This window comes from Gossypium hirsutum, chromosome A10 (assembly GCF_007990345.1).
Source record: "Gossypium hirsutum isolate 1008001.06 chromosome A10, Gossypium_hirsutum_v2.1, whole genome shotgun sequence".
Classification (NCBI taxonomy): Eukaryota; Viridiplantae; Streptophyta; class Magnoliopsida; order Malvales; family Malvaceae; genus Gossypium; species Gossypium hirsutum.
Window position 1 is genome coordinate 108,270,311 of NC_053433.1, and position 23,781 is coordinate 108,294,091.

General features: G+C 33.5%; 3 protein-coding genes and 1 long non-coding RNA gene across 5 annotated transcripts; 2 read left to right on the plus strand and 2 right to left on the minus strand.

Moving 5' to 3' along the window:
• Window positions 1-1,098: 1,098 nt before the first annotated feature.
• LOC107896247 (uncharacterized) lies at window positions 1,099-2,550 on the minus strand. The gene is made up of 2 exons (XR_001683654.2): window positions 1,528-2,550; window positions 1,099-1,376 (listed from the first exon to the last, which is right to left on the minus strand). It is a non-coding gene; the product is annotated as an uncharacterized lncRNA (long non-coding RNA).
• Window positions 2,551-3,768: 1,218 nt separating this feature from the next.
• LOC107896248 (gamma-tubulin complex component 5) lies at window positions 3,769-12,564 on the plus strand. 2 transcript variants are annotated; one of them, XM_041078015.1, is made up of 16 exons: window positions 3,769-4,195; window positions 5,088-5,499; window positions 6,158-6,255; window positions 6,528-6,690; window positions 6,788-6,898; window positions 7,238-8,287; window positions 8,375-8,527; window positions 8,615-8,714; window positions 8,822-8,916; window positions 9,114-9,305; window positions 9,402-9,458; window positions 9,535-9,606; window positions 9,774-9,872; window positions 11,206-11,337; window positions 11,455-11,628; window positions 11,870-12,564. In XM_041078015.1, the coding sequence occupies exons 2-16, from the start codon at window positions 5,095-5,097 to the stop codon at window positions 12,029-12,031; spliced, it is 3,063 nt and encodes a 1,020-aa protein (XP_040933949.1). In that variant the 5' UTR covers window positions 3,769-4,195; window positions 5,088-5,094; the 3' UTR covers window positions 12,032-12,564. The 2 variants fall into 2 exon arrangements, with proteins under 2 accessions (XP_040933949.1, XP_016676848.2); XM_016821359.2 differs by lacking the exon at window positions 3,769-4,195 and having other exon boundaries at window positions 4,942-5,499.
• A 1,213-nt stretch (window positions 12,565-13,777) lies between these two features.
• On the minus strand, window positions 13,778-15,979 carry LOC107896249 (pentatricopeptide repeat-containing protein At2g13420, mitochondrial). Its single transcript, XM_016821360.2, has one exon. It carries the CDS (start codon window positions 15,456-15,458, stop codon window positions 13,881-13,883), a length of 1,578 nt encoding a protein of 525 aa, XP_016676849.1. The 5' UTR covers window positions 15,459-15,979; the 3' UTR covers window positions 13,778-13,880.
• Window positions 15,980-16,116: 137 nt separating this feature from the next.
• Window positions 16,117-23,695, plus strand: LOC107896251 (chlorophyll(ide) b reductase NOL, chloroplastic). Its single transcript, XM_016821361.2, has 13 exons — window positions 16,117-16,477; window positions 16,590-16,658; window positions 17,309-17,370; window positions 17,493-17,579; window positions 18,322-18,389; window positions 18,492-18,540; window positions 18,613-18,698; window positions 19,916-19,973; window positions 20,870-20,920; window positions 22,753-22,803; window positions 22,879-22,920; window positions 23,253-23,363; window positions 23,497-23,695. The coding sequence occupies exons 1-13, from the start codon at window positions 16,195-16,197 to the stop codon at window positions 23,542-23,544; spliced, it is 1,065 nt and encodes a 354-aa protein (XP_016676850.1). The 5' UTR covers window positions 16,117-16,194; the 3' UTR covers window positions 23,545-23,695.
• Window positions 23,696-23,781: the final 86 nt, after the last annotated feature.

Below are 23,781 nucleotides of genomic sequence, written 5' to 3' on the forward strand. Positions count from 1 at the left end.
GTTGAGTAATTGTGTAAGAATTTCAACAATTTTCATTAAGAAATTTAGTAATCATCAAAGAAATTATGTTAACTTATAAGAAAATTCACTAATTTACAAAGTGATAATAAATTAGGAAAGTAGTAAATTGTTGTAAGATATTTTATTGTATTTTGAGACATTTATATTACGTTTGGTTCACTGTAATGTAATTGAGTTGTAATAGAATAAAGTTATAATCAGTAATTCAACTGTTTGGAACGGAATAGAATTGTAATAGTATTCTTGTGTTTGATTGAATGACTAGAGTACCTTTAGCAAATTTTTTTAGGTAAATAGTTATTATTATTAAATTTTAATAGGATTAATAATAATAATAAATAAATAATTTAATCATATTTTAATATAATTATTATTAAATATAATCTAATAATATTTTAAATATAATTATTTTTATATTAAATTATAATAAAAAGATTTTATTTTTATATTTTCTAAGTCCATGTTTTAAAGGACTAATCTGTAAATTTTTTTTTTTTGTTATTCAATGTTGTATGAAATTGTCATTTTTTAGTTATACCAAAGAAAAGTAATAATTATTCTATTGAATGAGTATTATGTTCAACCAAACAAAAGAATGATCTACCCTTCAATGAATAAGAATAAGGGGTGGATGCTACTCCATTCCGTTACTAAAGTTTAAAAAGTTAAGTAAATTGTAAGGTGTGAACAACTATTCAAGAGATTTAGTAATTCTAAGTATATGAAAAAGTATTTGAACTTTTTCGTACTTGATAAAACATCCACTTACCTGCCTTGAGGTTAATATTCACCATATCAGGCCAATTGGTTGGACTAATAATTGATTTGTATAAATGAATTGAATCAATCTTAAAATAAACTGCAGCTAAATTGATTCAATGCATTAACTTTAGGGTTAATATATAATAAATTTATTATTTTTCCTTTATCTTTCTATTTTTATATTTTAATTAATTTTTTATTAGGACATTCTAAATAATGATAACTAATTAATTTTTGATGAAATAATATAATAAATTCATATTAAGATTAATATACAAATTTAGAATATTTAAATCTAGTTGAAGTCAAATATAGTTTTTTAATGAAAAAGCAAAATATATTTAATTTTATGGTAGGTGTAAGACCCGAATTTTGCCCGGCCCATAGGGAAACCAAAATCAAACACAAAAATTAAATGGGTTCGGTTTACAAGCCCAAAATTTTACAACGGCCCGATAGGCCCTAATTTTTAGGGTTTCAGAAACCCTAAAGTTCCCCTTTTGCGCAGCAGCCCCACGCACGCTCCACGCATGACCCTGGCTTGCGCGTTGCACACCCCACGTTCGTGTGCTCCGCTCCCACGTCTTCACAACCTGCATTTTGAGCAAGAAAACGGCAAGAAACCACTTGTATTTGGATATAAAAGCTGTCAAATTTGGATTGTAAAAGGGGGGTCTTTCTTTTTTTCAGAGAAATTGTATACAGAATACATACAAAGATCAATAGAAAATAATCAAAATATACCTCTAAGGTGATTATTTGCTGTAATTTATTTCTATTTTTTTCCCTTTTTTTCCCCTTTTCATTTGGATCTAATACAAATACGAAATATAAGAGTAAGTGGGAGAAGCACACCGGAGTTGCGTCGCGCTCTCACCACTGGAGGGCCCTACTTCGTTGGTCGCAAGCAGTTTTCGGAGAAGTTGAAGGCTTGGCATAAGCCTTTCGGCGAGGAGCAGAGGGGTGAGCAAAAGAGGGGGGGGGGTTCTCAAAATTTAGGGTTGTTTTTAAACAAAGAATAAAATGGTTTGAAAAATGGGTTAAGTAATTGGAATAAAAAAGCACCGTTGGGTGCTTGACCCACACATTTTGGCTCAAAGTGGGGGATTTGCGTATTGAGTCCTCCCCTTTTGTGCTGACTTGTAATTAAAACCTGTTTATATTTTCCTTGTTTTTTTAAAATTGTCCCCGAAACTTGTGCGTCATTTCAATTTAGCCCGCACCTGGGCACAACGTTTTGGGATTTGGACCATTTGCGCTTTCGGTCCCCGCGCATTTGCGCGTATTGCGCTTTGGCCCTTATCTTACTTTCCATGTTTTTTATTTATTAGTTGTCTCTTTAGTTTTTCTCTTATTTCAATTAAGTTTTAGTTCATATTTTATTTTATATATTTTATTTTGAATTATTTTATTAATTTTGCACTGTTCCAGTTTGCCATTTTATACTTTTTGTTTTTGTTTTTCTCTCCTAATTGTTTTATTTCACAATTTATTTATTTTAAAGTCTTTGTTTTATATTCTTATGTGTTCTAAAGATATTTTAATCCTATTGTACATACATTTACATTTTTTTAAAAAAACTTCTAAATATATATCGTTGATTCATACTGTTTTATGTAAATATTGTTCTTTTAAATGTATTTATATGTATATATATCTTCTTTTGAATTTATTTATGTATATATTATTGTCATTAAGTTATTTTATATGTGTATTCTCTATAAGAATCTATTTATATAGTTCACTTCCTATAAAAACCCTATTTTATTGTTTTTTATTATGTCAAATGCTTTTACTATTTAAACTTTTATATATATATTATTTATATTAAGTTTTTTTTCCATGTATATTATGTATTTAGATAGATATATATTATTTTGTATATCATTTGCCTTTTTTACATACATTATTCATTTAGAAATTTCATTTATACATTTCTTTTATATATATTATTATCTTTAGTTTCTTGGTCTATTTTAAACTTTCATGTAGATTACTTGTTCTAAGTTTTATGTATATTGTTTGCATATTGATAATCCTAAATTGCATTTCCTTTGTATCATTCATTTGTTTATTTGTTTTAGAAAATTTGTTATATATTATTTGTGTTAATTTACTTGATATGTCTTTAAGTTCGCTTTTAATTCATTAGATGTTAATATTGGTATATGTATAATATATGATGTGTTCACTGTTGCACGCGCCCAAATTCGTTCCTTTCAAAATTCCACATAATGGCTATGCATTTGTATAATATTTTATCCATGTATATTGACTTTCTTTTTCATATATTATCGCATTGTGGTTCAAATTTCAGCATTTTAATCATCGTCTCATTTTTATTCCAAATAAACCAAATAAAAAGCATTTTGAGTTGGTCTTATAATTTATCAATTTTAAAAAACCTCTAAAACAAAGGTAATGTTTGGCGTTTGGAAATTTTGGAAATCATGCCTTAACGTGCTGGGTTTTGATTTTTTGCTTGCCCAAAATAGTCAAATATTCCTTTTAAAATTTTATTCATGTTTTCTAAAATTTAAAATAGGGCAATGTGCTATGTTTAGAAATTCGGGAAATCGTGCCTTAACGTGCTGGGTTTCATTTTTTCGTTGGACCAAATGATTGAATACCCTTTTCGTTGCGTTTTGGAAGTCATAAGGTGATCTCAATTTTTGGAGGCTTAAAGTATCGTGTCCTAACGTGTTGGATGTGGTATTTTATTTCTTTGAAACGAGTGAATCTTAAAATCCAATTCGAGTTGATCACACATTTTTAAAGGAATCGTATGTTGGCAGTTTTTTCTTTTAAGTTTTCAACGATAGGACGTTAAATAATCAATGGGTACCAATTTTCGGCGTTACGAGGGTGTTAACCCTTCCTTGTGCGTAACCGATTCTCGAACTCATTCTCTCAATTTTCATAGACCTAAAATTATTGTTTTAATAAATCAAATATTTTATTAAAATGATCAATCTCAAGGTGATCCGATTACACCTCAAAAAGATCGGTGGCGACTCCATAATTCTTTTTTAAAGTCCATTCCTATTTTTTTCAAACTTTTAAAGATGGTTTCGACAGTAGGTAATTATAATTTGGGTAAATTACATCAACAGTCTCTCAATTTTGATGTAACTGACCAAACTATCACTCTAATTTCAATTCAGTCACTCAACTTTTGAAAAATAACAAATCAGTCATTTTAAACATTTTCCATTAAAGACCTAACGAAAAAGTGGCATTGCATCCTATTGTGTAAACGATTCAATTTAAAACCTTAGTTGGGCTGGGCAGTAAAAGACGAAGAAGAGAAAAATTCTAAAGTGGTTCAGCTACACAAAGAATAGTTTCAGTGACAAGAACGGTTGAAAGCTCTTATTCACCGTATTCGGCCAAATGCACCATCTCATCTCAGGTCATCTCCATTTTTTCTTCTTCTTCTTCTTTTATTGCTAGCCATGTCGATAGCTCGGATAGTAGAGTATTTGTACCAGATGCTTTGGATGTAGAACTTGCCATGGTTTAAGGATAAAATGATGCAGTTGTTGCTGTCACAGTTGAGTTTGAACCGATGGTCATTGTGGCATTTCCACAAACAGTTAGATTGCAATATTTGTTTCTAGTTTTGGCAATACACGGTTGGAAGTTGTGGTTTGGTGACACAACAATGACAGCCATGAGGGCATAAATTGAAAGTTGTGGTTTGGGTTTTGGCATGATAAAATTTGAATGGGGAGAAATTAGAAGGTAGAGGAGACAAAAGAGATTGATGGTAGAGTGGAGTAGATGATCATATTTGAAGACAGAGATTATTAGGATGGAGAAGAAGTATAAATATATTAAGCTATGTACGCAAAAAATAAAAATATTGGGTCATTTAGGACAAAAAAATCAGTTATTCAACTCTGCCTCGTCTTACGTGACAAGTTAACTTGCCACTAATTGGCCAAGTCAGCGGTTCCGTTAAATGTTAATAGGCGATTGATTTATTACTTTTTGATAATATTAATGATTAATTTATTATTTTTTAAAAATTGAGTAAATGAATTAAAATTAGAGGGAGCATTCCGTCAAAACTGAGTGAGCATTGATATAATATACACTCCAAAATTTCACTATCATATAAGTAAAACTAAAAAAAATAAATAAATGAAATAGGAAATAAATAAATAAATAATAACAAGGGTCTCTTTATTAAAAAAAAAAAAACTTTGAAGACTGTCCACGACACTCTTTGATTCCAACAGAAAATGTCCTTGTTTTTTGGTTCAAATCCTTAGTATTTCTTTAACTTTCCGATACTGCAGGTTTATAATGAAAACTACGAGTAATTCAATCAATTCAAACCCAGAAGCTTCTCAAAGTTTAATCAACAAAATCTACGGCGTTTTCTCAAACAATGACGCCCGATTTTCGTTCCCGATTTCGTCTTCCAGGACTACCGAAATGGAGTTGGTTCGAGGCGTTGTTCGAATGCTGCAAGGCTTCTCGAGTTCCTTGTTTTCTTGGGACGAAAAGGGGCGGCGATTTTGCGTCAGAAATGGGATTTACGTCCCCCATTTGTCTCAGTCAAGCTTGGCCGTAATCCTCAACCAATTCATGTACGCCGCTACGTGTCTTGGACTTGTGCAAATTGCGGTTTCTAAAGTGGAATCGCAGCTTAGATCTCCTCCTCCCACTTTGAGAGCTTTTGCTTCCTCGGTTTCTTCTTGGCTCAAGGTCATAATTTGCTCTTCTTTTTCTTTTATTCTTGTTTTATTGATGAAAGTTGATTTCAATTGGGTTTTCTAAGCAAATGTAACATTCGATTGTTGACCCAATACTTTTTTTTTTAAATTTATAATTTGTCTGTATATATCCAAATTTTTTGTTTGAGTTTCTGTTTAGATAGAATACATACATTATAGTTGATTAAGAAGGACTAGTGAGTATAATATGCAATACCCGTTATTAACATATATATATTTTTGATATAGAAGTAATAACCTTAACATTAGGTTTTTTTTATGTAACATTCAATTATTAATCCAAACTTTAAAAAAAAAATTATGATGTATATATCCAAATGTTTTTTTTTTGAGGTTCTGTTTGGTAATGATAGACTCTTAGTAAGAAAACACACACGCACAAATAATTGATTAAGATGGACTTGTGAGTAAAATATGTAATACCCCGTGATTAACATAGTTTCCATATATAGAGAAATAACCATAACCGTTGATTTATCTTTTTCTAAAAAGTTACTGCTACATTGTTTGATTTTGCATCTAGAAGCGTATTTAGTTAAGATGTTTTTGCCATCATATAGAAAGGTTAAATTGTCTTGTGTTGGCATGAATTCTTTGAAAGCTTAGTCAAATTGTTATGTCTAGAGCAGAGGTTGCGTGATATTGCTTTGAATGAAGAAACGAAGATCAGCAGTTCAAATGTGGGATCTACGCTGACCTTGCTGGGATTAACAAGTTCTTTATCAAGGTTGGTATGTTTTGTCTTACAAACTTTCACCTGAACAAACTCTAGGCATTTAGTTTTGTTTTTCATTATTCTCAGTTTTTTGAGTTGTTACCATTATGGTATTTGTATTGAAGAGCACCTGCGGTTTAGAATAATTTTGAGTGTTAGATATAGACATGTTTACAGATAAATTTCAACTCCATCTCCAAGATTATTTTCTTTCTTTTTGTCAATTCATTGCATTATTTGTCTTATTATATTGAAAATTTCTGATTCTTTTTCAATGATATTAGCCTTTGTTCAGGTGCTGAATATCTATTGCAAATAGTTCATGGAGCCATTCCCCAAGCATACTTTGAGCCTACTTCGAATATTTCAGCTGCTGACATTGCTACTTATATCCTTGACTATCTCTATATAAAGCTTGATGAAGCATGCCTCGTACAAGGTGGTGAGGTTGTATCTATTTTCTCATTGTTGATTACTGTTCTTGATTCTCCACATTTGTATGAACATCTGACAAATATTAACTTAGAGCTCATGCTAATTTCAGGGGGATGAATATAAGATGCTGATTCATATATTTGTTGGAAGCTTACTACCATACATTGAGGGTCTTGATTCTTGGCTTTTTGAAGGGACACTGGATGATCCTTTCGAGGAGGTAACTTTGATTCAAGCTGAAATTTATTCTAAAGCCTGAAACAATTTCTTCAATTTAACATCTCTCAGAAATTCTTTTTGGCACATGAACTCATTCTTTTTGTGAATGATTATGATAGTTTGCAATTAGAGTTCCATTTTGCATTAAATGTTAGCGGGACTCTAGTATGCTTCATGTCTCTGACATATGTACTGTTGACATAATAATACGAAGTTGCAGTATCTTTACACGAGGGGGATTAGGTGGTTTTCCATGATGCGTTTCTATTTACAGGTTCAAATGCATTTTTGCAAGTTCCTCACTGAATTCCCAGTTATTGTCTTTTGTCTCTTGTGGCAGATGTTCTTATATGCTAATAAAGCAATCTCCGTTGATGAGCCTGAGTTCTGGGAAAAGAGTTATTTACCAAGGATAATGCAAAATTACAATCTAAAAGTTGACCCCTCTGCCCCAAATTATAGCCATGATTATGTACATGGGATGAGTAACAAAAAGGAAACTACTGAAAAGGAGTTTGTTTCTACATTTGGTTCTGTGAAAGGAAAAGAACAAAACAATAGAGACCTTATAGTGTGTCCTTTATTTATTAAGGACATAGCAAAATCAATTGTTTCTGCTGGGAAATCATTGCAGCTGATCCGTCATGTTCCTATGGCATCAACAGTGCCTTCTTGCAAAAATAGTGATAAAGTAGATGATGGTTCTGGGAATTATAATGATTGTGATATAAATAAGATGAACCATTGGCAGGGCATGGCAGGGGTAACTTTAGCTGAAATCTTTTGTGTGTCTTTAGCCGGCCTTTTAGGCCATGGTGATCGTATCTCTCGATATTTCTTCGAAGGTGACCAATGCAAAGCAGAGACTATTTCTTCCTTGTCTGCATGTATGAAAGAACAGATTATGGAATCTGGTACTGATGGAGCCTTGCCACCTTCAACATTCTCAGAGAAAATCTGGTATAAGTTCTTAGTTAACTCATTGTTAAAGAAAGAGGTTTTAGATATAGAGCCTGCAGATGAGGATTCTTGTTGTTTCCCTGATATAAAAGCAGAAAATGTGATTGTAGGAATTGAAAATAAATATTTGTCCCAAAGATCTTTTTGTCCTGAAAATCCAGTCATTACTGTTTGTCAAACATTGCTCGACAAGAACAGGAATTCATGGGAGGCACTGAACTTGTCACAAAAGTTTTGCTTACCCACTTTAAATGATGAATGCTTAAGAAAAGCTGTTTTTGGAGAAAAAAGGGAGAATGTTTCTGGACCTCATGGAACCAACTATATGTTTGGTTTCCAGTTTAGTGAATCTGAACATCTTCGTGCCCAGCATGACACTAAGTTATTGGAAGTTTTGTTACCCTTTCCTACTATTCTTCCTTCTCTACAGGTATTGCTAGACTGATGTTTTTTAAACTCAATATGTGATGTAAACCCCATGCAAGCATTTTTCAAATGTAACTGAATCTGGAAACAGGATAATATCAGCATGTCAAAGCTCTTGCCTTTCCAGAAGAATAGCACCCTTTCATCAAGTGTACTTAGCTGGATTCAAACTGTTCAACCAAGAATTAGCCCACTTCCTACAGTTATAATGCAGGAATGTCTGACTGTGTACATCAAGAAGCAGGTAAATTGTTGAAATATGCCTTTGTTATTCACATTTTTTTTAGTTGAACATTTTTATAAATCTAAATGTTTGGATATAATGTCATAGGTGGATTATATTGGCGGCCTTATTCTGTCAAAGTTAATGAATGATTGGAGATTAATGGATGAGCTTGCAGTGCTGCGTGCCATATACTTGTTAGGTTCAGGTATGATATGGTTTGTTAACTTCTAATGTATATTGGTTGCCATATACTTGTTTGTGCTGCAAGCGGTATACTATATCTCTGACATTTCCTTCATACCTTCCTTTCAGGTGATTTGCTGCAACACTTTTTAACGGTGATATTTAATAAGTTAGATAGGGGAGAAACCTGGGATGATGATTTTGAGTTGAACACAATATTGCAGGTGAATACTTGGTGTAACAATTTAGTTTTTTAGAATCCTTCGTATATTTTTGGATGCCTAATTTGTTGCTTTTGTGCACATTGCAAAGTTGCCAATTGCCACCCTCGGTCATGCAATGTACAATTATCTGCTTTGCAGTTGTTCAATTTCTATATTACTTCTATTGGGATAATGTTATACATCCTTATAAACCACAGGAATCCATTAGAAACTCAGCTGATGGTTCGCTATTGAGTGCACCGGAGTCTTTGGTGGTGTCCATTTCCAAGACTCATGGTTTTGATAGTGATGAGCTAAGTAATAAAGCTACTGTTGCTTCAACTCCTCGTAAAAGTCGTTCGCAAAGCTATGGAATTGATGGCCTTGATTCTCTGAAATTCACTTACAAGGTCCATTCCTGAGACCAATAGTTTCTTCCCCAATTTTAATCCATTCTGCTTAGCAAGTGTGTAATGTCCTTTATATACATGCACTGGATGTGGCAGGTCTCTTGGCCTCTTGAACTGATAGCTAATTCAGAGGCAATTAAGAAGTATAATCAGGTACTAATCTCATTTTGGTTGTAAGGTGTTTTTATCTAGAAATATGCTTGTTCCTGAAATATTTTATGTAATGTAGGTCATGGCCTTCTTGCTGAAGGTCAAGCGGGCAAAGTTTGCACTTGATAAAGCTCGGAGATGGATGTGGAAGGTTATTTTAAATTTTTTTGAGAGTGTTCTTCTATCAAACAATCATTGTTTTCTCCATGTTAGTGCATGTTCACAAAGAACACATAAACATGTGCTTGTGAGAACCAATCATGCAGTTGTCACTATTTCTTTGATTCATGAGTCAGTCTTTGATGATTCTATTTCCAGGATAAAGGCACTGTAAGAAACAGCCGCAAGCACCATTGGTTAGTGGAGCAAAAACTCCTTCACTTCGTTGATGCTTTTCACCAATATGTGATGGACAGAGTAAGTTCTCTTTTTGAAATTGGTAGAGTAAGATATCGTTTATTTTATAACTTTTGTCTACTGTTTTTTTTCCTTAAAAGTTTTTCCCCTTTTTCTGGTTCTCTCTAATTTTTTGTGCTGATTGATTGTCCAAGAAATGTTATGGTAGATTTCCGGTAATTACACAAATGAAAAATGAAAAGAAAGGACAAGTAGCAACCATCTGGTTGAATATAGAAAGAAACATGCAGTTAAACCATGTTATTCACAAATGGCTCAAGACATAACTTGAATGCCCATAAATAAGAGATTAAGATAGCTAAGTCTGAGCCATAGTTTCCAAAGGATTCAGGTGTTAGCAACTTAGCTGATGTAGAAATTTAGAACCAAGCTATAAGCTTAAAAAGGTAGATAATTTCATTTCAAAGGCTAAATGGAGTTAGCTTTAACCTTTTTCATTGTATAAGGGAATCACTATACCAAGTATCATGTTTTAGTCACTCTTCAGATATAAATATCCTCAATATCACTTCTCAAAATTTCCTCAAATGAAATATGACCATCCATTCTTGGATGGAGTTTCGAATTAAGTATAAATTTATAAAATTATGAGCTGCAGACTTGATAAATCATTGAATGTATGGCTCCCAGAAATAACTGGAATATGTCTAACATTTCACGACATCAAGAAAACCTTGTAAGAAAAAATGAAACCTATATCTTATTGTTGCATCATATCTGTTTGTAGAATCCTCTTTGCTTATCCATATGTTGCAATTGTTTGGTGCTTTTATAGCAGGATGTGGTTTCTATAATTTGTCTGTGGGTCCTCTCTGTGATGGATGAAATGAGTTAAATCAATGTTTAGCAGACCTCTCTAACACTGGAGATCCAACTCTTTTATTTTAACACAACAAAATTGCTAGTTTTGTTGCATTTCTATTGTGTTCCATTCTTAGGAATTATACTGTTACAACATGGATAGATTATTGAGAACCTAAATGCGTGTATCTATCTTTTAGGTTTCAAATTAAGTTTCATATATCGATGACAATATTGATACCACCTCAGTTGTTTGATCAAGAGGCTTTTCATGTTGTAGCAGCTGATTTCCATATATAGATTTGTTTGAATTAATTACAAAATATAACAACTGTTCAAGGGTCATATTCTTTTTCTAGACAAATATTGTTAGCAGGCCGATTTCCAATGTATCATGATGCAGAAGTTGTAACAACTGTTATAGTAAGCTTTGCCTCAGGAGAGAAAAACTTAGTGTGGTGGAACCATAGGGTAAAACAAGTAAGAAAAATACTGGCAGCAGCTGGGTCTCTGACTAGCTTTTGGTAATCAGGTGTATCGTAGTGCATGGCGTGAACTTTGTGAAGGAATGGCAGCAGCTGGGTCTCTAGATGAGGTTATAGAAGTACATGACGCCTACTTATTATCAATTCATCGTCAATGCTTTGTGGCTCCAGATAAGCTGGTAGGATCATATATTTTTGTATTTGTAATCTTTTAAAAATCATGATTACTCTTTGTAGGTTGGAAAGGTTTGAGGAGTTACATTTGATTATTGCTTAATGATCTCGTTGATTTTCAGTGGGCTTTGATTGCAAGCCGAATCAACAGCATTCTTGCACTAGCCCTGGACTTTTACTCCCTACAACAGACTTTAAGCAGTGCTGGAGCAGTTTCTGCAATTAAGGCCAGATGTGAAATGGAAGTGGACCGGGTTGAGAAGCAGTTTGACGATTGCATTGCTTTCCTCCTTAGAGTACCCTCTAACCCTTTCCAGTTGCTTTAGCCTTTTATTTGAATTCAGGGTTTCTATAGTTTGCATCTCATTCATGTTTGCCAAGAATGCTAAATGCATTCAAAGAGACCAACATGCATCCTTACTTGTGAATACTATGTTTTTTTTTTCAGAAAGCATGAAGAAATTTTAGTTTAGGGAGCTGAAAAATATAATATCCTAAATTGGACTCTCTAATCCAAAGGCTGTCTTCAAAATGCAGGTCCTGTCTTTCAAGCTCAATGTGGGGCACTTTCCTCATTTGGCTGATCTGGTTACTAGAATTAATTACAACAATTTCTACATGTCTGATGGTGGAAATTTGATGACTGCCCCTAGCTCTGAAACTGCTGCTGCAAGACTTGGGAAGGCCTTTGCAAGTTGAACACAATACAGTTGATTCTGTTACTTATGGTGACTGATCTCCAAACCAGGTATGATCAAGGCAATTTGAATGATAAGTCTCTAAAGCTGCTCATACATATGATCTTTGAGTTTGTTATAGACAAGGTGAGTTTAAAGAAATCAATTAGTTTGGCGGTGGGGGTATAGTCTTTGCATCTAAATTTTGGAGTTGATCAACCGTCTGCCCTTGCAGTCCGATTTTGTAATTGAAATCCTGGTATAAAAAGTACCATGTTTTCGTTAGATTTCAGGTTGTTGATGTTGTGGAAATGGTATGGGGTGGTGTTTTGTTGATTTTAGGCAGTTGGCAACATGTTGATATTAGGTCCTGATTTTACTTAATTTTACATGTTCATGATAATTGTTAACGTCATCATGAATGTTCTCTTGAAGTTCACCTGAAGTCATCTTGTGAGTTATGACCATGAATGTGATATCATGTTAGGAATATATATATATATTTGTATTAAAAGAAAGCAAAGAGGAATAGTAAGTGAATATTTTTGTCTTAAATGTTGTTTGAAGTACCCATGTGATATGAATACAAGGATTTTTCGTATAGGAAAATATGAACATTCCAATTTGAGAAACCTATTATCAAATATCTTCTCAAGATAATCCATTGCATGCGGTTGACTTATGTTGGTCTTTATCCGTGCTTCACACTTGTGTTGTCCAAATATAATGCCATAATAGCTTTACAATGAATGGTTAAACCCAGATAATTTGTACCACAATAATCCGAATCCAGTGTTTCTTAAACCCAAACAGTTTGTACCCGAATGATTTAAATCTAGCACTCTAAATTAACCCAAAATATCAATCTACAAAAAATTAAGTTCAGCTTTGATTCAACTCAAATTAATTGGATTTGAAACCAATCCATATTCATATTTCATTCAAATTCTAACTTTAGATTGAATGATGAATGTATTTCAAACAAACAAATCCATTAAAATGAAAAGGAAATTTGTTTTTAAGGGTAAGGATGAAAATTATGCAAGTATTTAACTCTTGATAAATGTGTCGATTAAAGACTTAAACAAGTGTCTTTTGCATATGGTTTGAATTCGGTAAAAATAGTGAAATTTTATAAAACCTTAATTCATGATTTGATTGCTAAAGTATACTCATTTTTTTATTTTAGTACTTAAATTTTTTATCCCAATTTGATAATTAAAGTATGCTTTTGTTACATTTTTTAGTTCATTCTTAGCAGACGTTAAAAAAGTCTTATAGCCAATCATAAAATGTTACGTGGCATCTTCAAATAATTTTTTTCCTTTTATTAAATGCATGCACGTTAAAAAAAATATAAAAATAAAAATAAAAATATAAAAAGTTCAGAAAAATATATATAAAATCTAGAGAAAACATATAAATTATAATAACTTATAAAAATAAAATTTATAAAAAATATGATAATTGAAAAGAAATTAGTTGAAATTAATAATATCATTACAAAAATTGTAAATTTTTTTTAAAAGGTTTTAAAGTAAATGTTATTATAAAATTCTAAAACATATAATTATAAAATTCTAAAAAGGTATTTAAATTTCAAGTGTTTTTACAATTATTTGAAATTAAAATATCGTTTTTAATAATTATATATTATTTTAACTTTTTAAAATTTATAATGATATAATATTTATAGAAAAAAAAAAGATCACGTTCTAATAGTACCACATGATCAGTCAACACAGATGAGGTGAATGTCAAAAACTAATGATTCAATCTACTCATCAATCTATTTAGTATCAAATTAGTAACATTTGTGAAGCTTAAAATATAACTGGACAAAGCAAAAAACATAGAAAACAGGGTGAAGTTTATCTCCTGTATGGCTTAAAATGATAATCCTGAAATTCAGAACCAAAAGTTATTGATTCTTCATCAAGTTTCTTCTTTAACCTTCTCCAAGTCCTCAACATATTAGACTGTATTAAACCCTTATACAATGTCTCAAATGTTACTTTTTGAGGAAGTAAACCCTTCTCAATCATTTCCACGAACAGTTGGCATGCATCTCTCCATTTTTGCTTCTCACACAACCCATTGACCAACAATGTATAAGAATCTAAATCAGGCCCTGGTGTACTTCCTTTAACATCATTCCATATTTCCTTAACGACGTCGATTCGATCCAGCTTCATGAACATCCCTAGTAAGATATTATATGTATGTAAACTCAAATCACATAATTTGTCTTCCTTCATCTTCCTATACAAATTCAAAGCACCATTGACATCCTTTCTCCCTCTATACTCCTTAAAGAAACAATTATAAGTTGCAGCCGAAGGGCTAATCCCATTACTCACCATCTCACCAAGTACCTTCTCCGCCTCTTCGAGTCTCCCACAGGAGCAAAGACACTTGATAACTGAAGTATAAGTAACCACACTAGGGCAAATACCTTTCTCCTTCATATACTTTAACTTATCAAGCGTTAACTCAGGCTTATGTGCTCTGCTGTATACATGTAACACGATTGAAAAGCTGGTCACGTCAGGTTCGATCCCTCGTTGGCGCATTTCATCGAACAGTTTCTCGGCATTCCTTATTGTTCTATCAAACCTTTCATCCGGATGCAAACTGGCTCTTCTACAAATCCCGTTTAACATCACGTTGTAAGTGACAACATTAGGTTCCATTCCTCTTTCTATCATCTCGTTTAAAAACCTCTCTGCCTTATAGATTCTGCCTATCTTGCACCACCCGCTTATTAAAATCGTGTACATTTTCGAATCAACACGAAACCCAGATTTCCTTTTATTAAAAACCTCAACCGCCACCTTCACGTAGCCGTATTTACAGAGTGTATCGAGAAGGAAACAGAAGCAAAACGAATCGTTTTGACTATCAGTGTCGGTGCCAGCAGTAACAAAACACCCAATATCATCGTAAGCGCGAATGGCTTGACGGGTAAAGCCAGCGGCGATTAAGCGACGGATTAAAATCATGAAAGTGGAGGGATCGGGAGAAACGTCGGATTGGTCCATTTCGAGGATGAGCTGCCAAACGACGTCGAATTGGCGGACCTTGCCGAGAATGTCGATGATGAGGTTGTAGGAGGATGTGGAGAGGAGAGGAGAGGGAGAAGGAGGGAGGGATTTGGAAAAGAGGAAAAAGGAGAGGGCAATTTTGGAAGAGTGTTGGAGGCGGAGGAGAGTCTGGTGGAGAAGGAAGGGAGTAAGGTAGACGCCATGGATTTGGAGGGAAGATTCCATGAAGTGGAAAGGGTTGTGGTGGGTGAGGAGGATTTGGGAAAGGTTGTCGGCTTCATTTGAGGGTTCTAGTCTGGGAAGGTTAAGGGAAGTAGATGAGAGGAAACGGAGGGAAGTGGAAGGAAAGAAACGGTAGCTAATGGAGGAGGTGAGACTGCATTTTGTTGATAATCTAAACGCCATTTTTTATCCTCATCCTCAACAAAACACCATGTCTGGTTTTTGATGTTTGCTCTGCGAGAGGAAAAAAAGGTCAAATTCTTTACAAGGTCCCTGGTATTCTCAATTCTTAGATCAATATATTTTTTAATTTCATTAAATAATTTAATGTTACGTGATGAAAATTCATATGATATTACTTTAGCAAATTGTTTGTTTAGTTGAATATTTTCATAATCGAATCGGATTTGGACTAAATTATTTGTCGAATTGAATTAAAAAATTAATTAAATTAATTAAATTAAATAAAAAATAGATTGAATCAAATGAATCGAATTTTATAATTTTATAATATTTTTATTTTTATGTATTTTTAAATAATTTATTTGATTTAAATTAGATGGATCAGTCAGACAAAAAACTGATCCCTTAAAACGTTGCTTTAATTTGACAAATTTTCATCATTTAAAAAATACCTCAAATAAATTGTATCAAATTATTTTAATGAAGTCAACTGAAAAAGTTAAGCTAAGGGGTAAAAATATACTGTTCAGAAAGAAAAAATATAGTAAAGGTGCCAAATCCGTGAAAAATGGATAACACAAGGATCTTTTATAAATTTGACCACATTGGGCTGGTTAGCTTTCCTATGTGGCAGCATGTGAAGCACGCCACGTGGGTAAACATGAAGCGGTAGCAGATATAGTATAGCCCACAGCGCTTTGAAACTAATCAATCAAACACTGGAACTCAATCATCAATGGCGACTGCAACTTCTTCTCCTACTTGCCAATTCTTGACTCATTTTGGGTCTCCAAGACCTCATCCAATTATCTTCCCTCCCATCTCCAAACAGACCCATTTTCAACCTTACAGAATCATAGCTAATGGTTCACTCCGAAATAACTACTTCTCTCCAACTCCAACAATCTCCTCCAATTCTCCACTGCTAGTAAAAGCTCAAGCTTCCATCAACGGAGAAAGAGAACAAAGAGAACCCATGGTTCCTCCTTTCAATGTTCTTATAACTGGCTCAAGCAAAGGTTAGTGAGGATAATCTGTAGAATGAACTTAAATAAGCAAATGTAGAAGCATTTAAACTGTTCTCTCTCTCTCTCTGTGAGGAAAACTATGAAAGTAGTTTATTGGTTTCAGGAATAGGGTATGCCTTGGCGAAAAAATTTCTGATCGCAGGTGACAATGTCATAATTTGTTTAAGATCCGGTAAGACTTCTATTGCTTTATCTCATTTCTTATCAGCAAAGCCCTTATGCTGTATTGCAATATACCTATTATGTAACTGGCTAAAGTTGTATACTTTTGTTTCATGTGATTAATATATATGTAATGAAAAAGTGACATCTATGTTGCTTTGATTCTTATTAGAAAAAGTTGAATATGTTTGTGTTGGATAGCCAGAGAGAATTGAATTTGTTTTCGTGTATTTTTTTGCCTTGAACATATTGGGGGGAGCTTTATCTTCTGGTTGGAGGAACTACTAATACAATTGGTCGTTTCTCCCTTTTGTATTTTGTTTTGTCCTGTTGGTTTTCCCAGCCTTCAGTTCTATTGTTGGAAATCATCGATTAGGAATAAGAGTTGAACACAAAGTTAAATTAGAGTATAATTTTGAACGTTTGTTTAATGATATCAAATTTGATGCAGTGGAATGTTTGCTATTCTTGAATAATATTTTTATCATCTTTCCACCAGTTAATTAGCTTTGTAATACTGCTTGAAATTATGTGTTGAGTTTGCATCACTTGTACTTGATTATCACGCTATGTGATGAATCATCAGAAAGTAGAGTTATGGTCAGAAAGCTAATTGGAAATTGAAATTGAGTGAATAGTTTTGCACTGATATTTTGACAGCTGAACGGGTGGAATCTGCTGTTAACAACCTCAGAGAAGAATATGGGGAACAACGTGTGTGGGTACATCTGCTATGACATTTTCATGACTTCCAATTCTTCATCTATGCTTGTGACTTCATTTTCCATGCATAAAATTTCTCCAATTTAAGCTTGTCGCTGCTTTTAACAAATCTCTTTCACAGGGTACTCAGTGTGATGTTAGAGAGGCAGAGAGTGTGAAGAATTTAGTTTTATTTGCACAAAAGAACCTGGGGTACATCGACATATGGGTATTTATGTCTTATCTTGGTCCCTCTATATTTTGGTGGCAAATTTCTATCTGGAGAATAAGTCTGATATCTCTGGAAACTCATAGTCTAGCTTGTTACATGACGATTTATGAGATCTGTTAGATGTTCTTGATGAATAGGATTCAACAAGAAGCTGCTTGGGAAAATTGTGTTGAAAATGCTTACTTATCTGGTCTTTCACTTTTTAACAAAATTTTTTGAGTTTAATTTTAAGAATAGATCATATTATCAGCGAACAATAATAAAGTTTGTAATCAAGGAATGAATATTAAAAAAAATCATGACTATGAGTTGATGATGGATTCTTTTAGTTCTGCCACTGGAAACAGCCTTGAAAATTAATGTCTACTGTGTCACAACATGCAAATATTTGTTTGTTTGGTTTAAGCCACAGAACCTTCCATTGTTGTTTGATGCAATAAAACATGATGCTTTTAAGATCAAAAGTCCGCTGCTAGGACATTTTCCATTCGAACTTGTACTGAAACATTAACGGTTGCTGCTGCACATGTTTTTCATTTACCTCAAAGCTGGGTTTTATTTCATGGCACTTATTTGTGTGACATGTCTTTATCAATCCCCAAAAAGATTTCCCTTTTTCATTTGTTGCTTTAATTGATTTTGAGGTCTTATGCTCTTTTCTGTACAAAGCTTTGCATATTACTCTGGCAATGCTTCTCTTCCTTTGTTATAATCTTACTCTATGTTGAGAATGATGCAGATTAATAATGCAGGATCCAATGCCTATAGTTATAAACCATTGGCAGAAGCATCAGATGAAGATCTTATGTGAGCTTACATATACAATCTTTTTTTTTTCTCCTCTTTGTTCTGTATTCTTTTTTTGGTATGTTGTTCCATTGATTTATAATATGGGTTGTCCTTATGCAGTGAAGTTGTTTCTACAAACACCCTTGGGTTGATGATTTGCTGCCGAGAGGTAAAAACATATTCTCATTTTTCTTGCTTGGACTGCTTTAGTTCTGTTCTGATGCATATAGTTGTCTCTCAGGCCATCAAGATGATGTTGCAGCAGCCTCGAGGTGGTCATATTTTTAACATTGATGGAGCCGGTTCAGACGGAAGACCAACCCCAAGGTACTGTAGCCCAGAAATATTGGGAGCTGTTTTGTTTAATTTCTAGTGAATTCTTCTTGGATAAAGTGCAAACAATTTTCTGGAAGTTGTTTTATGGCTTTATCTATCAAATACAGTTGCATTTACTTGTTAAAGGGTGCTTTCCAAATGGGAAATTTCTACTATCATAGTTGATGTCCTGATTACTTGTTCTTGTTGAGAATAAATACTGCTGGTAACGATTTTATGGTCATCAACATCAGAGGAAGCGGTGTGAATGAGTATTCTGCTCTTGCTTGATCCTTTATCTCCTGAATTTCTTTTGGGCGAATTCCTACCTGAATTTTTTTTCCCTTTCCCGAGCTTGTGTTTGTTGTTGCCTAGAATTTATGCGACTCTGCATTATTGCTGCCAAAATGAGTCTAAAATTTGTGCTGTTTCTTCCAGTAGTTCATGAATACATTGATAGTTACTGTGTGAAGTTCTTCATCAGCCTATTCAACTTGTTCATTAAGAGTTTAATTTGATTAAACCAGGTGAAAAATGTGAGGGCTTTCATCCTTCATTTTCTTTATGTTCTGATGGAAAAACCAATCTTGGATCTTCATTGATGCTTTATATGGATAATTCAGTTCTATTTTTCTTTTGGTTATGGTTAGTAAGGTGACCTTAAATGTGGTAAAGGTAAGAGGGAGGATGCTCAAAGGATGGAAAGTTTTCCCTTTAAAAGATAAGCAAATGAATATATCTATATCTTGCATGTGCAGTGCCATAACATTGTCTCAGCTTCATACCTTCTGGTATTCCAACCCAGTTTTCGTGGTAATTTTAAATTACCTGCACTGCACTCTACTTTCCAATTTCCATATGTCTTGCCTTTTGTTCACCATCATCTTGCTTTATCACAACCTCATAGCAGGTTTATATTGAATTTTTATGCTTCATTTAAGTGATACTCACTGTTTTTCGAGCATTACATCTTTCAAGAAGGATCATACAAGTCTTTCCTAGCATGTCGTTTTTAGGATAGGAAAATTACATTAAAGTGTTCTGTTATTTTTCTGGTTAGGCTAATAGAGTGCTCTCTCTGTCATTGCAGCTGAAGAACATTGGAGGCTGTATTAAATATCTTAACTTCCATTCTTCCATGCATATGAATTACATTGTGTATCTCAAATCATTATGTCATATTTTTGTTTGGGTTTTTACTTCTTTGATTATCTGTCTTCTTTTTACAGGTTTGCTGCATATGGAGCAACCAAACGTAGTGTTGTGCATTTGACAAAATCGCTGCAGGTAATGTTCAACTTGCCTTGCATAGTGTCTTGCAGTCTATAACTTCTTGGGAGGAAACTAATCCAATTGTTTTCGTTTTTGTTCATGTTTTCAATTGGGTGTATTGTCTATTTTCCTTTTTGAAACATCCCAAGATTCCTTTTCTTTATGGCATATTATCCGGCGGTATAAAAAGCTTACCATAAAAAATCAGGGTGTGATAGTTTAAATAAGTACCTTAAGTCACAAATCCAATTTTGTCTGGTTATTTGCTTCTTTTGGACATGAAACCATAACCATTCGAGTTTTAAGGAGTATTTTGTTTTCCTTTTTACAAGTTATTATGCAGAGGCTCAAAGTTCACCATCCTCATTGTCAGAATTTATAATATTTGAGGGTGTGTAAATGCACCTATTATGCATGCATGTAGTAGAAGTCTAGATAAGGAAATAAAGTAGGATCCAAGTTGTAATTTATGCATGTAGGATAAGGACAAATCATATACCATTTGTACTTGTTATGTAGAGGCTGGCAGAAAATTGAGCCTCAAGCTGACATAATGTCTTCGGTTAAAAAGATTTCCTTGCATCTTTCTCCCCCAAAATGATTGTATGAGTACAGTTTGGAATCTTGGGAGTTGCTCTCTTCTAATGATTTGAAATAGGAATAGTTTAGTTTTTGACAAAATGAGCACGATAGGCATCATAGTGACACATTTGAGGATATATATGCATTGGGACCTTGTCAACAGTTTATTATTCTCTTTTATTTTTCCTTATTAATATATTGTATGCGGTCATTAAAAAAAAATAATGTAAACAATACTCTTAATGACTATAATGTTTATTTATCTTTTCTGGCAAGGACATTTCCTATGGAAGTTCATTTGTAATGCTGGTTTTCTTACCTATTCACAGGCTGAACTGCAGATGCAAGATGTTAAAAATGTCGTAGTACATAATTTATCGGTATGTTTTTATGTTAAAAAAAATCATCTAATTTTCATCTCTTAATGTTAAGCCTGCCATACTGAATGGTGCTTGTATATTTCTCTTCTCTACTTATCTTGTTTTTAATCTTAAATCTACCTGATGCATTTGTGCTTTAGGTTAAATTTGTTGCTTTCGTATTAGTTCCTCACAGGAATTCCTCCAGATAAATTATGCACACGCAAAAATGCTTAAAACAGAAAATCAAGGAAGCTAAACAGTATTGGAGTTTTTTACACAAACCGTATTTTCTAAATTTCCATCTCAATATGTGCCTCAAAAATTTAGACATACTCTCCGGTTACTCTCTTTCAGTCGGAAGGACCTTAGTTTTGGAGAATTAAATTGCAAATATAATCCAAGGGTTTAGGTTCAAGGTATGAAGCTGATCAACAAGATCAGAGGATGATTAACCTTTCCATTCAATAGGAATCACTGGAACTGACTTGGAGCAAAATGTTATATCAATCACAACATTCATCAAATCATGACATCTAGAAGTTTTAGATAGTCCCAAGACATAGTTTAAGGTTCATGTGGCAAAGGAAAAAAACCACTGTTTTATTTCTTAGCCTATGCAACAAAGCTAGCAAGTACGACAGTAATACACAGGCCCTTTAATATCATTCTTCAGTGAAGGTCTAATAGTAGCTAACCTAAGTTAATGTTGTGGGCTTATCTCTTCCAAAATCACAATCTAACCATCTGCATACATTTTTCTAGCTAAAACTTCTACCGAAATGACTGTTGTTCATTGTCCTTGAATATGGCCTTCAGTCCTCAGAAGGTCACGGTTATATATGTACTCATTGTATAGCAGAAGTATTCTACATGAGCCAAAATGCCTTGGTGGTTAGTTTAAATGTGACTACTGGCGAGATAAAAATATGGGTTATACTGATTAAGACATTAAGTATAAATTAGGCTTACTTCTTTAGACCTTTCAAGAGGAACTACTGTTCAGAGAATAAGTAGCTCCATTTGGATTTGTATGCTTGTGGGAATCTTGTTAACAATCTTCCTTTCAAGACCAATTTTAGCTTAGTTCAATCTTCATTTTTAATCCCAGTTTTGGTCAAGCAGTGACCAGATAAGGATTTGATTTTTGCTTTAGCAAAGACTGTTTTCATGCAATTCATGAAGGTGACAATACATGCATTTCTTATTAGGGCAGGCACCTATGCATCATAAAATTGTTAACAGTTTATTGTGAAGTTAGCATATCCCTTGAAGTGGGAGAGAAAAATGCGCACTCTCTCACTGCTGTTAGGTAAATGGTGTGCCTCGATTGAAAAGATGCTCGGGTGAAAAGGAATGTACATAATATTTTTAAGCTTTATCTCATAATTTGGTTTACTGTGCTAACCTAAAGTATACCTTTACTCTCCTTTCATTCTGCATTGTTAAATCCACGCATTTTAGCTAGTTGCCCCCTTCAGTTTTGTTTCCTTTGTAAGTTTTAGAAAAGAATTTATGGACCTCATGTGGGGTTCCAGAAGTGAGATGTCATCTGAGTGCTTGTTGTAATTGATTATTTGAAATGCCTCCTCTTTCTATGAAATATATTATTCCAACTCTTCATTTTTCATGAAGGATCTATATCTCAAGCACTCGTGAACACATATCCAGCAGTAGCTATGAGGATATGCCCTCCTAGGACCCTTCAAATACATGAAAATCTTTTTTAAAAAATTAAACAAACCCATATTGTATATATACAGGTGTCTAACACCCATCTGTCCGTAAATGCTATCTGTATCTGTTATATTTTTTAACTATTTTCATACTGTCATTTTTCTTTTCCTTTTCAGCCTGGAATGGTTACAACTGATCTTCTCATGTCTGGTGCAACCACAAAGCAGGTTGACCACACATCATATCCTTCTCCTGTTAGTTCAGTTTTTAAAAGAAAATTTCTAATTTTTTGTCATTTTCAGGCCAAGTTTTTCATCAATGTTTTAGCAGAACCCGCTGAAGTGGTAAGACTTAGGGTAGTAATCTACAAGCTTAATCTATGGTTCTTTATTTATAGCTTTTCAGTTTTAACATGTCGAGATTACACCTGATCAAATTAAAGAAAATATATGGGCTCGAAGTCTCTGTCTAAATATGGTGAAGACCTGAGCTGAAATAAGATTGCAGTATCTTAATATAATAAATTTATTGAAATCTGGTCACTTACGGAATAGTTTTGCATGGATAGTGTGTTACTTGGTAAACTTGATCAAATTAGTAATTGTTATCTAAGGGGTCAACAATTTTGTTCCTTATTTTTCCTCGTTATTCACTGTTTTGCGGGTGGGGTTCATAGGTTGCAGACTACCTTGTGCCGAATATCAGGTCGATCCCAGCAAGTGGATCATGGAAGCCAACGTATATTCGGTTCCTCACTGGATTGAAAGCTTACTCTCAAATATTTTCAGTTAAGAAATGCAGCAGTTTCTCGTATTTTTTTCATCATTCCTGAACTTACTGGCATCAAATATTTAACCTGTAGTGTAGCAAAATAGATGTTCACTTATTTTATGTGTTTTTGGGCTGCCCTCATGATGCAGAGACTAGCATTCGGTGCAAGACGAAACCGATACGTGCTTGAAGATTGAAGAACATCATCCAATATGTAAAGTTCCTAAATCTTTAAGATCCCACCCCCATTTTTCTATGCCAAAATTGGTGTGTAACATCCGCAGAATTCATGTACATATTGTTTTTTGTTTAGCAAGAATTCCATCCCTAATGCTTTTTAATGCTTCACTCTTTTATTTTCTTTAATTTTCTATGCCAGAATTGGTTGTTTTAATATTAAAATGGGCTTTAGGGTTAATCTGACCCAACTTGGT